This window comes from Grammomys surdaster, unplaced genomic scaffold (assembly GCF_004785775.1).
Source record: "Grammomys surdaster isolate TR1022 unplaced genomic scaffold, NIH_TR_1.0 223, whole genome shotgun sequence".
Classification (NCBI taxonomy): Eukaryota; Metazoa; Chordata; class Mammalia; order Rodentia; family Muridae; genus Grammomys; species Grammomys surdaster.
Window position 1 is genome coordinate 3,674,214 of NW_021604668.1, and position 16,784 is coordinate 3,690,997.

The following is a 16,784-nucleotide window of genomic DNA, read 5'->3' on the forward strand; positions in this document are numbered from 1 at the left end:
CAAGGGGATGCTTGTATTGGAGCTGGCCACAATTAGAGGGTGGCACTGCATGAGAACCTCAAGGGTATTTTTCTCCCTCCCATCCGGGGAAGGTGGCAGTCTCAGTTCACAAATACTCTGAAGCCTTTCAGCCTGCCACATCACGCCCATTTAGGAAAAATCACTTGAGGATCCTGGGAGTGAATGATTAATAGAATCCCATCATTGCCCATGAATGCATCGGTAATATTTATTATCTAGCACTTTCTCTTGGATAAGGAAAAACACTCTTTATAAGTGCTTGTTATAAATGAGCCTTGTTCTTCTGATATATGTAAAAATGGCGCTTTCTCATTTTCATGAGCGTATTTAGAAACTTTTAATACATGATACAATCCAAGGTTTTGAGAGGGAGCTGACAGTATTCCATGAGAGCTTTAAGAGCCAGTTTCCACAAGAACAATTAATAGTGTAAATTTTAAGCAGAAAACCAAAGGTTTTTAGAACATTTATACTTGTAGACTTCTTATTATCAATTATATTAAGAGCCTATATATTGACCAAGGCTCTATTACACTTCTTATGCTTGCACAGAATATAAACATTGTACTGTTCTTTGAGCCGCGCACTTGGGACAAAATTGAAATTTTTACTATGTTCTCTTTACAAAGCTTTGTCCCTTGATGTAAAGGCTTTGAAACAGGTATGTTTGCAGTGTTCCATTCCAGTATCAACTCTGGTGTTAAGGTGTGCAAAATGGTAAAAGCCTGTCACTTTTTCTACACTTGTAGGGTTTGTCTCGGGTGTGAATTTCTGTTTACTAAAAATTGAACAGCTATAAGGAACTGTCTGGTTCTGCACATTTGCCAGTTCTTGTCTCATCTGAGAATTCAAACTTTCGGAAGAGATGGCCAACAATTAAATTTTTTCCATGCTTTAAAAAAAAAATTGTGTTTCTTTTTAAAGTGAATTCTGTGGTGTCTGGTAAAGGATTATAAACCTTAAGAATCTGGCATTGTTCACACTTGTAGGGTTTCTCCCCAGGAAGAATTCTCTGATAGTGACTTATAAGTAACAGTCAGTCAGACTGTTACATTCACTGCCTCTGTAGGACTCAACCCAGTTGAATTATAGGACATTACACAAGTTTTTGACTATGAATAAAAGGTTTACTAGATTCTTTACATGTTAGTTTTACTCATGATGTATGAATTCTCTCATGTTTTCTAAGGTTTGAACATTGACTAAAGGATTTCCCACATTCATTGCATTTGTATGGTTTCTCTCCTGTATGGATTCTCCGGTGTTGAATAAGGTTGGTGCAGTGGATAAAAGCTTTGTCACAGTCTTTACACTTGTAAGGTTTCTCTCCTGTGTGAATTCTCTTGTGTTTAGTGAAAGATGAACGGCAGTTAAAGGCTCTGCCACATTCTTCACATTTGTAGGGTTTCTCTCCAGTGTGGATCCTCTGGTGTTTTCTAAGGCTTGAACATTGGGTAAAGGCCTTTCCACACTGTTCACAACTGTAAGGTTTCTCTCCAGTATGAATTCTCTGGTGCTGACTAAGGGTTGAGTTTTGGGTAAAGGATTTGCCACATTCTGCACATCTGTAGGGCTTCTCTCCAGTGTGGATTACTTGGTGTTTCTGAAGGCTGGAACACTGAGTAAAGGACTTCCCACACTGTTTACACTTGTAGGGTTTCTCTCCTGTGTGAATCCTCTGGTGCTGACCAAGAATTGAGTAGTGGTTAAAGCTTCTGCCACATTCTTCACATTTGTAGGGTTTCTCTCCAGTGTGGATCCTCTGATGTTTTTTAAGGCTTGCACACTGGGTAAAGGATTTTCCGCACAGTTTACATTTGTAAGGTTTCTCTCCTGTATGAACTATTCTGTGTTTTCTGTAACTTGAGCAATATTTAAAGGCTTTGCCACACTCATTACATTTGTAGGATTTCTGGGAATGCTGATTTCTATGCTTAGTAACCTTTAAAGTTTTATTAAACATTTTGTCACAATCTACACTCTTGTAACAATTATCTTGAATATAGTTACACTGATGGATAGTAAGCTTTGAACACTGAGTAAAGAAATCATCACAATTAAAAAGCTGCTTTGGAAGAGTACACTGTTGTTCGTCGGGACTCAAGCAATGATCAAAGTCATTATACGCTTTGTTACACTGACCAGATTTCTCTAAGATAATCACATCATTGCAATTATTTAGTAAAGTTCCACTACTGAAATCTTTGCTAGTTTCCTTATACACGTAAGGGGTTTCCCAAACATCTGTATCTTGATTTTGGCTATGCAATAATGGATCAGTAGCAGGCAATCCACAATCATTAGAATTGTGCTTCTGGCCACAGGAGACAGCTATTTGCTGACTAAAGAGTAAGGATCTTTCAGGATAGGAAGACTCGACTTGATCACTTTTAGAGATCAGTCCTCTGTTTTTTAATTCTTTGTCCGAGGAACTGTTTGAATGAAACATTAATCTATCTATCAGATCTTCCAAACTTTCTATTAAAGTTATGCCATGCTGCAAAGTTTCCTGTGGGTATTTACAGTTATAGACAAATGGCTCATCAAAAGTATCTGGCCTAGCACGAGTTTTTTTCAGAGCTGTTTTCTGTTCTTGATCTCTGTTGTCAATGGCATCTTTGGTGTTGCTTGTGAGCAGACACTGCTTGTGTCTACCACGGTAGGCTGCTGTTCCTTTATTCTCATCAACATTTGCACACTCTTCCCTTAAGTCTAAACTCTTAAGGCCGCAACTTCCATGAGTCACTTTTGTGAAGGAGTATTTTAGGATCTGTTCTGGTGAAAAGCTCTGGGTACAATGATGAGAAAGAGCTGAAATAAATAAATATAAATAAATACAAATTAATTTAATAGATACTAGTGATTACAGTTTATGAATACATGTGAAGTTATAGTAGAATGGAACATTTGGAGTTCCACATTTGAAACAACTAGAGAAATCACAGTAGCAAAGGTTGAAAGTTAACTTAAACAAAACAAACAAAAAAACCCAACCAAAACAGCAAGCCCCCCCAAATCAAACCATGCTGAAACAAATAACCAAAAACAAAACAAAACAAAACAAAAAAAAACTGATAAAACACCAAAACAACAACAAAACACCTTAATGACAAAATTAAACGTGAACACCCTCCCATAACCAGGTAAGGAATCACAACACCTCAAGTAAGCACAAAGCCAAGCAGCATCACTGTAGCAGGAAGTGAAGTTTGTCAAACACAGTTCAAAACAAACTTCTGTCAAACACAGTTCTTCTTTTCCCTATATAGCATAGCTAATTAGGAAAATTCAAATCTCCATCTCTATCAGGAAAAAAAAAAAAATGAGACAGAAGACTTCTTTTTAGTCTGATACCTGACTATCTGCAATGACAGGTAGTAGGAGATACCAGGTACATTTCATATAACAGTTTTGTAAAACTGAGACCAAAGGCAAATACTATTTTGGCACCCCGAACTGTCACCAGGGGGAAAGACTATGTTAGCGAGTGAAATTTGAATAAGGACACATAACTCAATAAAACAGGTTTGTCTCCCAAGGACAGGTTTTGGAGTCCTCAATAATCAAAAGCATGAATGAAAACATCCTGTAGAGAAAAGAAAGTAACTTTCTGAATATTAAAAAATTACTACTGTTTGTTGATTTCATTGAAAAATAATCTACTTACCATGTACAGCATGCTATTTTTAAGTATATATTTATCCTGGGATGACTGTATCTACTTAACGCATTATCATTTCATATAATAATAATTTTTGTACTTAAACATTTACCATCAATTTCTCTAGTAGTTCAAGAGATATATATTAAATATAATCATGATCTATAAAATTCTGAATGTTCTCATGCCTATATTGTTCTTTTTTCAGTTAAGTCTAGATCTTTAATAAATAGCTATAGTCTAGTAGCCTTATGCTTATTTTAGTAATATTCATCTTTGGCCACTAACTCTTCAGCAATCCCCCAAGCCGACAGTCACTGGTCATGTACCCACCTGCACTCACTTTTCACTTCTGAGATTAACTTTACAGATTGCACATTAGGATGCTCATGTCCTGTGTCTGCCTGATTTCATATTAAGTCCTGCACTTTTACCCAGCTGCATAAAACTAGGTGATTTTGACTTTCTTTTATATTGCCGAATATTAATTCACTGTGCATACGGACCACAAAATCTTTTTAAAATATTTTTTAGTATTTCCAGAGGGGTGTGTATGTGTGTGTGTGTGTGTGTGTGTGTGTGTGTGTGTGTTAGTTTAGATGACTGTGAATACCAGAGGCATCAGATCCCTCTGGAACTAGAGTGACAGGCAGCTGTGAGCTACTCAGCGTGGGTACTGGGAACCCACACTGGCCCTCAACAAGAACGGTTTAAACCCTAAGCTCTCTTTTAAACCCCTGAATCATTTATGCATTTGTACTGACATTAACTTTTATTTTAGCTAATACAAATCATGCTGCGTTAAGCACTCTATTGGTGGTCTTATTGATAGAGTGATTTACTATTGTTGGGCTTTGCTGGAACAAATGCATGTTCAGTTTTTTAAGCTGCCTCTATGCGTCACCTCCAACGCCTGTTATAATCTGCTGCTGATACTTTTTTAACAGACGAACTCCAATGAATGTTAACACAGTAGACAAAGATGACTGACTCAGTGGGAAGAATATGAAAAATACTGCAAATTCACCATTCAAAAATCGATTACATGAATTATATACCCAGAAACAACCATCTGAAAGACAATAGATGATAAAATACTAAAATCAAGAAAATGAGAATGTGGGCAAAGAAATAAACAGTTATAAGCAGATAAAATAGGTGATGAATTTAGTAAGAAATAATGGTAGAAAACTAGGAATATGATGAAGAAAACATCAGAATTTAAGCACCTTAATTAGTTGCTACATGCTGAGAGGTAGGGAGTAAAAATGACCCATGCATTAGACTCAAGTCACAAAGGTAATATTAAGAGGAGTAAGAGTGATGTGGCCTCTCTCCATGATGCACTAACATGACCTCAACGAGCTCTTAAAAGAAGCACTGCAATCCAGACATAAGATGGAAAACACAGTGAACGTGCTGAAGGAACAAAGGCTAAAACATACTGCACCCAACCAGCCCACTCTTCTAAGTCAAGGAAAAATACAGGCATTCAAGGATAAATGTAAATGTTACACTGTAAATGGCCACCACCACAAGACTTCCCTAGTACTACGAGGCAACACAAATAATAAAACTGAAAAGCTCTGTGGAAAATCAAATACAGAGAAATCAAATTCCATGGATGCACAACACACTTTTAATTTCTGAATAGAATTTAAAAGACAAAAGCAAAAGCTTAATTATAAACCTGTCAATATACACTGACACACTCCAAAACAAAACAGCTGTGTTATCAATAATATCACAGGGAAGAGAAATATAAGTGTAAAGAAAAGTTGTATGGACTACAGATTACATTGTCAATGCAAACAAAAAAAAAAGTGAAGAAAATTATGCTGTATCATAGGAGACTCAGATGTAAGGATTCTGGTATCCTAAAAATCATAAGATAAGGGTCCTAAGAGAGCTGATATGGCCATAATTATGGTAAAAAAATACGCTTTCAGAAAAAAAAGATGTGAAAATAAGATGCAATTTAAGTTAGAAACTCTAATGAAAGCAAATAACCACACTGACATTTTTTTCCCCTTTTCTTTATCAACTAGACAGAAGCTAGAGTCTTCTGAGAAGAGGGAACCTCAAGGGAGGAAACAGCTCCATAAGGCTGGCTTGTGACTAAGCACAGGGAGCATTCTCCAGCCCAATGACTGACGTGGGAGAGCCCAGCCCACTGTTTGTGGTCCTGCAGTGTATATGAAAGCAGGCTGAGCAGGCCAAGAGGAGCAAGCCAGGAAGCTGCACCATTGCATGGGCCTTTCCTGTCTCCTCGTCCCTGCCCTGTTCAGTTCTTGCTCTGACTCCCCTCAGTGACATGCTGTGGTGCGGAACTGTACACTGAAACCCTTCCTTCCCCAGGCTGCTTTTGGTAATGGTGTTTTATCAAAGTCATAGAAACTATAGCAAAGACAAACACAAATGGCCATTTTTCTAGGAGAATGTAATTGCAATAAACACATTATAATTCACTTCCTATTGGTCAAATATACAATATAAGCACTGAGATTTGAAGTGAAATATTGAAAGCACTAGAATAATATTGATTCTACATCCTTGTTTTTCATATTGTAAACCAAAACTGGATAGAGTACTCATCAGGAAACAAATCCTGATAAATACTATAAACAATTAGGTTTACAGACACAAACAAACATCAACCTGCATTATCTGGTAGGACATAACAAAGGTCCTAACAGCCGGGAGAGTACTGAAGTTCATTTCTGACTGTAATGAAACAATGGACATCAACCATGGAAGAGAAGTAAGTACCAAAGGGTGTCATAATAAATATGTGATGTCCAAACGAAGACATTATTTCTCCTTAAGGTTAACTGCAGCATTATTCATAACAGCAAAGTGAGAGCAACCCGATCCCTGACAACCACAGATAAAGACAATTTGGAATACTCACACAGTGCAGTATTATACAACACTGTAGAGTGCTCCTGGACCTATGCCCTTCTCACCCGAGTCCTCTGCTTCACTTAGTCCTACCCACCCACTTGGCAACACTGCCACTGCTTCATTTGGTCCCACCTACCTACCTACCCACCTGGGAACACTGTCTTTGGTCACTTTACGTCCCAATGCTCTTTTGTGTGTTTCTAGACAGGTAACCAGATATGACTTAGAGACTGTAAGACTTAGTTATCAAAAAAAGGACATGACCTATACTACGGTTGCCTCTGTAACAACTGAGGTACTTGTCTCGGTACTGTGCTCAACAGAAGAGATTCGGTAGAGGATTCAAGAACAACACTGGTACAAACTGGTTTCTCAAAAGACATGTAAGACAACACGTTCAATTCGCAAATGCTGAGCTCCACTTCTGACTACAGTCAAATCAAAGCCGAAGAGGAGAAACTAGACTTTAATATGTAGATCAGAATGCTCTGTGCCATAGAATTGTTGCAGTTACCACTACTGTAAAGGCAGGCTGTATAGTGACTCCAGAAAGAGCAAAAGGACAACGACAAGAATAAATGGGAACATCTTTTATGTATGTCAAGGATCCCACAACTGTTCCTTAAAGCTCAAGTTTGCATCGGCTATGGGAAGCACAGGCTACAGCAGACATTTTTGAAAGGAAAGGGATGAAGTGGCGGCAGTGAGTTGGGAGCTCTGCAGGGATGCTGTCCTCACCCACAGAGACCAGGTTTCCGTAGTTCTCCACCATCACATCCCTGTACAGCCTCTGCTGAGCAGGCTCCAGGCATTCCCACTCATCTGCAGAAAAGTCAACGGCCACGTCGCGGAAGGTCAACTGCTCCTGAAATAAAAAAAGAACACAAATAAATACCACACTGTCAGAGTTCCGGTGTCACCCAAGATGACCAGAGTTCTGTGTCAGCTGAGAGGAAGTGAGAGTTAGAACAGCAATGATTTGGGCAACTGAAATTGTTCAGCAAGGGGCTTTTATAGCATGCTAATATTCTATCACATCTTACCTGAGTAAATGACACACTGCCCACCAAACTGGTGTAAATATTACAACTGTATGACTTTTTTTTTTTTTTTTGGTTTTTCGAGACAGGGTTTCTCTGTGTAGTCCTGGCTGTCCTGGAACTCACTCTGTAGACCAGGCTGGCCTCGAACTCAGAAATCCGCCTGCCTCTGCCTCCCAAGTGCTGGGATTAAAGGTGTGCACCACCACCGCCCGGCAACTGTATGACTTTTAAGATGGCAGAGCATTACCATCAAAATATTCACTGTATAAACTAACAGAAAACACTATCTATTGTATAACAGAAGAAATGAGACAAGAAAGCCATATACATGGATGCTGATTCTCATTCAGGTGTTCTGGACCGGAGTAGGAGTTTCTGAGGACACAGCTCAGTAGTAATGCTGACCTCGGTGTCCAAAGCCTGTTCATTAGCAGCCATGAGGTACAATTTGATTTTTAAAGTGATCATGCATTTTATTATAACAGGAAGCACAGCAAGAACAATCTTTTCACGGGAACAATTTTATATGTTCTTCTTTCCTACATTATTTTGTCAAAAAAATGGTGAATGGTCAAGTCAAACATAGGTTCTAACCAAATGGACCTGGTCCAGTATTAAGATTTAAGAAATGTAAAGTTAAGAAACTAAAACAAACTTCAAGCAGTCTTCACATGAGGTTGGGAATGGAAATATATTAAAAAGGCTGCAAAACTGATCAAATAATATTTATATTTTATTTGTAAAAATAAAAATAGTAGCTATAAACAATACACCATAGCTATGCATATATTTCCCAGTGATTGACAGTATATAAGGCCCTGGGCTCCTCCTGAGAACAGATTAAAAGTAAGTCAGTCTGTCTGTCTGTCTGTCTGTCTGTCACACACACACACACACACACACACACACACACACACACACACACACACACACAGGGGTTGACCTCCCAGTATGCTTAATCCAGAAGTGGAAGACACGCATTTTTAATCCCAGCATTTGGTAGGTGGAGTAAATTCAAGGCCACCCATAACTCTACAGAAGCCAACAGTGCAAACCTGAATCATATTCTATTTAAGGAAGAATACAACACCACTGAGAATGTATTTAAGGATGTCAAGCTACAAGCGGAACTGCAGCTTTTCGGTCACTTACTAACTGTTTTGTATTACAAGGTTTAATTTCAACATACTTGGAAACAGATTCGTTTCTTTGGCTAAAAATAAGAGTGATAAAGAATTGTGTATATGTGATACTGAGCTGAAATAAAATGAAAATTAACTGCACAATGTCTATCTAATTCATTACAGAAGAGGAAGTAGCTGAAAATAACAACAAAGAAACAAACGAAACCATACTAACCAGAAGTAAGAAAAGTAGAGAAACAAATGTTTGCCAAGTTCTGAATATGGGCTTCCACAGCCTCTAACCAGAGACAAGTTCTCCTACGAATCTCTTTGTCTTTCATCCCTGAGATTCTTTAGCTTGAAGTCCTGAATGTCAGACTTGCTTCCTAGGTATATCCACAGTTTTACATGACAATATTCAGTGTTGGAAAAAAAAATCACAAAATACTCGGGTGTTTTAAGCAATAAACTTCTGAAGCGCTTACACTTCATTCCTCAAAATGTAAAGTATGTTATCTTACCCTTTTCAGAGAATATAACATTTCATTGTTATGTGGTAGCAAATAATTCAATAAACAACATATCATTTGTGGAGATGTAAAGTAAACTCTGAGACAACTAGGAAGGAAACCAAGAATGGCATTGTCAATGACATCAAACAAGTTTGTCTTAAATACAATCTGAACAGTCTGTGTTTTCAGGTAAGCTGACAGAAGGAAAAGAGCTGCACATGGTGTCACCCATGAACAAGGAGGGCCTTCCAGAAGCTGTCTGTGACACATACTCTTTTTGTGGCATCTAGGTGTGATCCATCCATGGACCACGTTTAGTGCCAGGACAACTAGGAATGTGGCCCAGTACAAAAGGTTTACAGTTTGAAAATATTCTTTTTTGGTAATTTATTTAAAAAATTAATTAAGCAGTTCTATAACATGAACTGTGTTGAAAATGTCTTCTAGAAGGCTGGACACATCTTAAACCTTCTTAGTTGATTTGTTTCAGAACTAAACATGAAATACAACTGGAAAACGACATGTTTAGTTCAAGGTTGGTAGTGAAACCGTCCATTATTCTTGAAGTGAAATGAACGAAGGCCTGTTTCTTAGATGATACCTATGATGAGAATTCATCATGGACTTGTCACTTACACCCATGTATCATTATGACTTTGGTCACCATATCAGAAAGTGGATAGCAGCCGGGTGGTGGTGGCGCACGCCTTTAATTCCAGCACTTGGGAAGTAGAGGCAGGCGGATTTCTGAGTTTGAGAGTTCGAGGCTAGCCTGGTCTACAGAGTGAGTTCCAGGACAGCCAGGGCTACACAGAGAAACCCTGTCTTGAAAAACCAAAAAAAAAAGAAAGTGGATAGCAATGGACAAAATGTTTAATTTTATTCCTGAAAGGCACAGTTCTCAGGGGCTGAAATTTACTCATTTATGCTTACCCATATTAATCATGAACTCTCATGAAAGACCCCAAATAATGCAAAATAAGCTGAGAAGTAAATGAAAAAACTGTGACGATCCAATTACCTTCCCGGCTTTTTAGAAACATTCTGAATTACCACCGACAGAGACTATGAGAACGTGAGTAGAGGGATGGTGGTTCTGTCTTCCATTCGACACTCTGCAAAGTACTCAATACCAACTCTGGAGACAAAAACAACCAAGCAAGCACACACACATAAACACACACACATACACACACACACACACACACACACACACACACACACACACACACAGATAGAGAGAGAGAGAGAGAGAGAGAGAGAATTCTAAAAAGAGGAAGGTAAGGAAAGAAAAGAGGAGGGGAGGGAAAACAGAGGCCTCTCTGCATGGAACAGCCTAGAAAGGCCAAGGTTACTTAAAGTAATGCATATATTGTACACGATCAGGAGGTGAGTTGGTCCATGAGACCTGTTACTTTAGGAAGTGAGGTTTCCACAGTCTTGGGGCAAGGTATGAACGCCAAGCTGGTCTACGTCACAATATGATGTGTGAAATAAAGGCTTCCCCGTTTCTTGTTTTGTGTGACTCCATTTTGAATGAAAAAAGCAAAAAGACTCTGTGGCTCATCTGTGTACCAACTATGAAGCAAAAACCTAATAACTGTTCATACAAGTAGAAAGGCTCTCAACTATCAATTTAATAAGGCAGACTGTGAACTGTGAGCATATTAAAGTGGTATCAGAGAAGCCGGGCCTGAAAACTAATTTAGAAGTCCAGATCATTCGACAGCACTGACACGCGCTCACCTGGAATCCATCATAAGGGCACATGACCGCCCAGTATACTTGACAAGGAATCATCAAAGAGTCCCAGATTTTCTCTGGGCTACATTTTCTACAGTCTCTCTTGTGAATAATTCCGCTCCTTAGTAAAAAGGAGCCGTGTCTTCACGGCAGCTCTTGTGTTTCCCCAGCAGTTCTACTACTGGGTTCATTAATATCAAGCTGGGCAGGCCAGCGAGATGAGGGAAACTGAGGAAATAGTGAAGGCAAAAGGAGCCTCTCAAACCGGAGTCTGCTTGATGACGACTCTGATAAAAGTCACGAATTATAACCGAACAGGATCTGCTGTGAAAGCTGCTTTCACAGAGACAAAGCTCCTTTTATATACAGATACTTCAAATGAAATATTGAAACACCAATGAACAACACTTAAGAGCTAAATATACCCAATCTCCAAATATGGCCTTAGTCCTTTCACGTATTTTCTGAGACGTTCACAAAACATTATTAACTGCCGTTTACATTAAAAACACTAATTATTCATGCAGTCCTCAGGAGCTGTGTTATCTGTGCACAGTGGGAACTGGGCTATGATCTTACTTAAGTTCTTCGGCAACCTTCTGAGATGCAACTTCTTCAGAACGCACTGAAATCTTAAAAATAATTGTTTACTGTAAGGCAATTATTACAGACTGTGAAGAAGTCTACATCCATACATGGGTGTATCTTCCCCTTTCTGAGAACCTGTTTCTATAAATCTTCATGTTCAAATCTATGTTACGACCTCTTCCCACGAGAGAGAAAAACAACAAAAAACCAAAACAAACAAACAAACAAACAAACAAACAAAAAACAACCTCTTCCCAACAACCTTCAAGTCTGGTACATACTGGCTCATCCTGAAATTCCTCTCTGCGATAAAGGATCCCAGCTTCACCAGAGTAGAGGTCTCTGAAAAGAAATCCTCATCTTCTACAAGAACCAGCATGAAACTGCTTCCTGTGTACACCCACGGCTGCTAACATCTTCACCAGCAATGGCCTTTTAATATATATCAGCTTTTTAATCTCTGGCTGCAATAAGGCCCCTTTGAACTCTGTAATCATTAACCCTCTGTAACCATTATATAATATAATATAATATAATATAATATAATATAATATAATATAATATAATATAATATAATAAATATAATATATATATTACACACACACAATTATAACGACAATGCATATTACAATAAAAGAATCTATATTTGCTAATCGGCAGCTGTCAAGGAATATCCTGGTAGATAGCAGCTAATAAACCAGCTTACTTTGTAAAAGTATTCAGTTTTGGAAATGTATCCATTCATGTTTCTTACAAGCCACTTCCATGACACAGGGAGAGGGGACTCAATTTGTAGGGTTTCACTGGAATAAGCAGGAGACACTGTGAAAGCTTCCAGTTTACTCAGTTGGCTCCTACAATGGATATCAAGACCATCCCCACACACATGGGACATTCTCAAGTGAAGAGACATTTTATTAGTGCTTCTTCAGTTCTTCACAGACCTGTAGGCCTAGATCAGAACATGGCTCAGATGATGGCTATACTGACAACAGAATCCCATATATATACAACATATATACAACATACATACATCATACATACATACATACATACATACATACATATCACTCACATACAGTTTGTAAACACTGTTGACCGCTAAGACCCCTACCTCACAAAGATAGATGTAACCAGAAAGGGAGTCCTCCAGACTTACAATCTACAGAGAAAGCCTTCACTCTGCTTCAGCGCCATGTCCTCTTCCCTTGCTGGCAAGTTCTCCACTGTCGCTCTCAGGTAACTGTCAGCTCTTTCTCTGACATCAGCCCCAGACCACAGAATGAACAGTATACAGAACTGACTCTGAAGCTGATGGGAGAATTTAAGAATCCTGAACTGAGAAGCACGAGTCAGCAGGCTAACAATAAAGTCTCCCAGAGCTGCTGAGCAAGCCACACAGCTCCTGGAGCACACACGTCTCACGTAAAATCCACACAAGTGGTAAAGGCCAGAGGGGAGGGTATTATGTAGCTTTTCCCTTGTGGTATAAAACAATTATGTCTTCCACTATCATAATACAGGACAGAGATAACCAAGACTAAGTTAAGCAGTTAACTCTGGTTAAGAAGGCATGACAAGAAAAAGCAAGGAAGCACAGTAATCATTATGTCTATCACAAAGACAACGTGGCTGTTCATATCCCAAGAGACGGAATGAGGTGGGGGCATCATGGGACTCTACTCTGGGACTCTGCCTACCTCATCCTTATTCGTTCCACTTGCACGAGATCATGGAAGATGCTAGAAAATGCAGGAGTGAAAAGGTTAATTTAAAGTGGGATGCCATGATACAGCCTTCATGGTCTGGACAGACTTTATGAGATAAGACTTCTCAGCTTTGCAGTTACCCATGCTCCTATAGGCAAACCCAATGAATTCAGTGGTTTTCAAAGCCAGGTTCAGTGCAATCCCTGTTTTACAATGATCACTGTACCCTAACTAGACTGATTACGCTTTTGCTCGCATCTGCCAAGGAAAAGAAATGCAACAAAGTTTGTAGGTTTTGAAAGAAAAGGCTTTGGGGTTGAAGTGAAGAAAGGCCACACCCGTCTGTGAATCAGACCCCCGATCTGTGTTACGCCAGCTCTTGTACTAGACATCTCAATGCCCCCACTTGTCCCCTCTCTCTCAGCTCCCTGAGCCTACGGGGTCACGTACCTCACTGCCAGCTTTGTGAGGCTGTGTCTTTATTGCTTTGAGATGAGGTCTCACACGCAGACTAGATAAACCTTGAGTTCTAACTTTCCTGTGCCTTACTCACTAATGGGCTTCTGGAAGCCGGAATGCGAGCTACATACTCCCCAGGCCCTTTCCTTAAACTGCTCATACTACCTGACTCCAGGTCTACCTATCCTTCCTAGAAAGAGTCTGTCTGTAGTCCACCTTCCATTGGACTATATCCTGAACCTCCAGGCTCTGGGAGAAGGGGCAGCTGAGCACATCTTCCGGCTTAAATGGACGGAGAATTTTTCTATGGGCTACAACTCTAAAGACGTACCAAGCCAGGCGGTGGTGGCGCACGCCTTTAATCCCAGCACTTGGGAGGCAGAGGCAGGCGGATTTCTGAGTTCGAGGCCAGCCTGGTCTACAGAGTGAGTTCCAGGACAGCCAGGGCTACGCAGAGAAACCCTGTCTCGAAAAACCAGAAAAAAAAAAAAAAAAAAAAGACACACCAAGTGCTGTTTACTCCAGGATGAAGTTTCACAGTGCATTCTACCAATAGCTACCTGACAATAAAGAACTTGAATTAGTAATTCAATACACACACAGGCAACAGGTGCCAGGCCAGCATTATGAATAAGTGTCCCATGAACCACAGAATCAACTGATCAGAGTTCACAGGGGCTCACAAAGACTGAAGGGACCATCAGGGAGCCTATAAAGGTCTGACGTAGGTCCTCTGTGTATTTGTTATGGTTGTGTAGCTTGCTGTTCTTGTAGATCTCCTAACGGTGGGAACAGGGTCTGTCTCTGTCTCTTTTGGGACCCTTTTCCTCCTATTGGGTTGCCTTGGTCCAGCCCTGACATCTGTCTAGTCTTACTGTAACTTATTACATCATGTTCAGTTGATATTCCTGGGAGGCCTGCTCTTTCCTCAAGGGAGAGGAGTGGATCTGGGAGAGAGGGAATGTGGGGGCGGGCTGAGTGGAGGGGAGGGAGGAGAAGCTGCAGATGGCATGTAATATGAGAAGAGAATTTAGAAAAAAAAAAAAAAAAGTATTCCAGTAACCATTGGTGTGTTTGAAAGGAAACCTGGGCACAGAACTGTTTAAATTATAAATTCAGTGCAGCTGTTTTTAAAAACACGAAGCAGAATGACCATATAACCTAGCAGTCACTAAGGGATCGAAGCCATAGTGTTGAAGAAATGGCTATACCACCATGTTGACTTCAGTACTGTTCTTAGCAACTAAGACATGCAGACAACAAAAGGGCTTCATAGGTCAGAGTCTACCAGGCTCAGGGCATCCAGCTCCTTCTCACAGCTCAGGCTATTGTCTAAGGAGAGGGCATGGTGGTCACTATGTGCTAGACAAACACAGAGCAGTTGTGGACACATGGTGCCAGACCCATGTGCAGGAAATCACTAAAGCACAGAGCATGGACATCACGTAAGGGGAAAACTCAATACCAAAACATTGTGCGAAGGTATCTGTGGCTTAGAAGACAAAGAGTAAAATACAAAAATTAAATCAAAAGACACGACTTAAACAAACAAACAAACAAAACCCCCATGGTTTCAGTTGAAAGAGGGAACTGTTAAGAAACAAAAGACAAATTCCTACAAAATGACATAGCCCTTGCACCCAAAATGTCAGCAGATGTGATTAAATTCGCAGACCTGCAAAAGATTGAACTTAAGAATACTTCCTTGCCTCACCCCTCTCTGAGGATTTGTGGGCAGTGAACAGTTAAGTGGTTGACAGATATTTTCTAGTCTGTTGTTGCCACTAATTAGATGCCTAGGCTCCTGTAACCAACTCCTCGGTAAATAACCCCAATGGAGTTCCTTGGTTCATGAAAAGATAGACTTCTGTCTATTTTAGGACAGCTAGGAAAGAAGGGGGTTATACTGGGAGGGGGCAGGAGAGAAATAACGGAGGCTATGTTCAAAATACATATGCATGTATGAAAACGTCATAACGAATCTCATTAGGATGTATAATTACTATATACGGACACAAAAACTTTTTAAGAACCAATAATAAAGTGCCATTCATCAAATCTGAAGAAAAACGATGTCAAAAGCTGTCTGATGGAAACTGACACCACGGTGACCCATCAATTGATATTGTTTGGGATGGCACACCTATTTCTTTGCAGGCTGGGGAAAAGGTTTCGGATCTGACCTCCTATTCCGGTACATCCACAAGGCCCAAGGGGGAAACGGGAAAACTCTGGGAGGAGGAAGACCCGGGAGCCCAGCTGCTGTCTCGCAGGAACCTCCGCCGTGGAGTCTGGGTTTTCTGATGTTCCTTCAGGCCATCTCCAGCAGTCTGCTGGCTGCACAGAGAGAGGCCGCTGCAGAGGAAAGGACTGGAAGCAAAATCAGTGTTTGCTCTGCTCCTCCCTTCCGGGGCACCCGAGGACGCCAGATCCCCGCAGCCGCCCAACTCCGCCCTAGGCCGAGCCGACCTGGCCCTGCGCCCCTCGGAGCACAGTCTCCCGCCTACCCAACCCTCCGCGCGGCCTCGCGAGCATCGCTCACCATCTCCATGGCTCTCCTGCATCTCCAGCACCCGCGATTTCGTAAGGGCCACCGGGGCTTCCAAGAGGGGGAAACCACGCTCACATTTTCCAACACAAAGGTCGCGGACCGGGTGTGGGCTCGCGAGATTGTCAGGGCCCGCCCCTTCGCTTCTGTGAATTTGATTGGCGGGTTCTCAGCCAACACATTGCCACCAAAGTGACTGCTGCCATCCCCGCCCCGCCCTCCTGGGCTTGATTGACATCAAATAACACCAACCCACGGCCGAATGAGGTCTGAAGGGCAAGTTCTATGTTGAAACTGGTTTAGAGGCGGGCTTCTGAGGATTTATTTTTCAGGGAGACCTGTGGCTTTTCTTTCTGCGTTTTGTCATGCGACAAATCACTTATGTGTACACATACGGTCCAGAAGTCAGAAAACATAACGACAATTATTTTTCCATTTCCTAGAACTTGTTTGGACTCGGTTCTCCTGCCTG

At 40.6% G+C, this 16,784-nt stretch overlaps 1 protein-coding gene across 2 annotated transcripts; it reads right to left on the minus strand.

Moving 5' to 3' along the window:
• Positions 1 to 333: 333 nt before the first annotated feature.
• LOC114625833 (zinc finger protein 677-like) lies at positions 334 to 16,404 on the minus strand. Of its 2 annotated transcripts, XM_028773192.1 has the most exons (4): positions 16,307 to 16,396; positions 15,948 to 16,134; positions 7,325 to 7,451; positions 334 to 2,832 (listed from the first exon to the last, which is right to left on the minus strand). In XM_028773192.1, exons 3-4 carry the CDS (start codon positions 7,356 to 7,358, stop codon positions 1,178 to 1,180), a joined length of 1,689 nt encoding a protein of 562 aa, XP_028629025.1. In that variant the 5' UTR covers positions 7,359 to 7,451; positions 15,948 to 16,134; positions 16,307 to 16,396; the 3' UTR covers positions 334 to 1,177. The 2 variants fall into 2 exon arrangements, with proteins under 2 accessions (XP_028629025.1, XP_028629024.1); XM_028773191.1 differs by lacking the exon at positions 15,948 to 16,134 and having other exon boundaries at positions 16,307 to 16,404.
• Between the last annotated feature and the right edge of the window lie 380 nt (positions 16,405 to 16,784).

What these genes read in the sequence shown, in the direction of transcription:
- LOC114625833 (XM_028773191.1), bottom strand. An exon ending in CGGAAACCTGGTCTCTGTGG is followed by an intron (nt 2,833 to 7,324) that starts GTGAGGACAGCA and finishes TATTTATTTCAG; the next exon opens with CTCTTTCTCATCATTGTACC.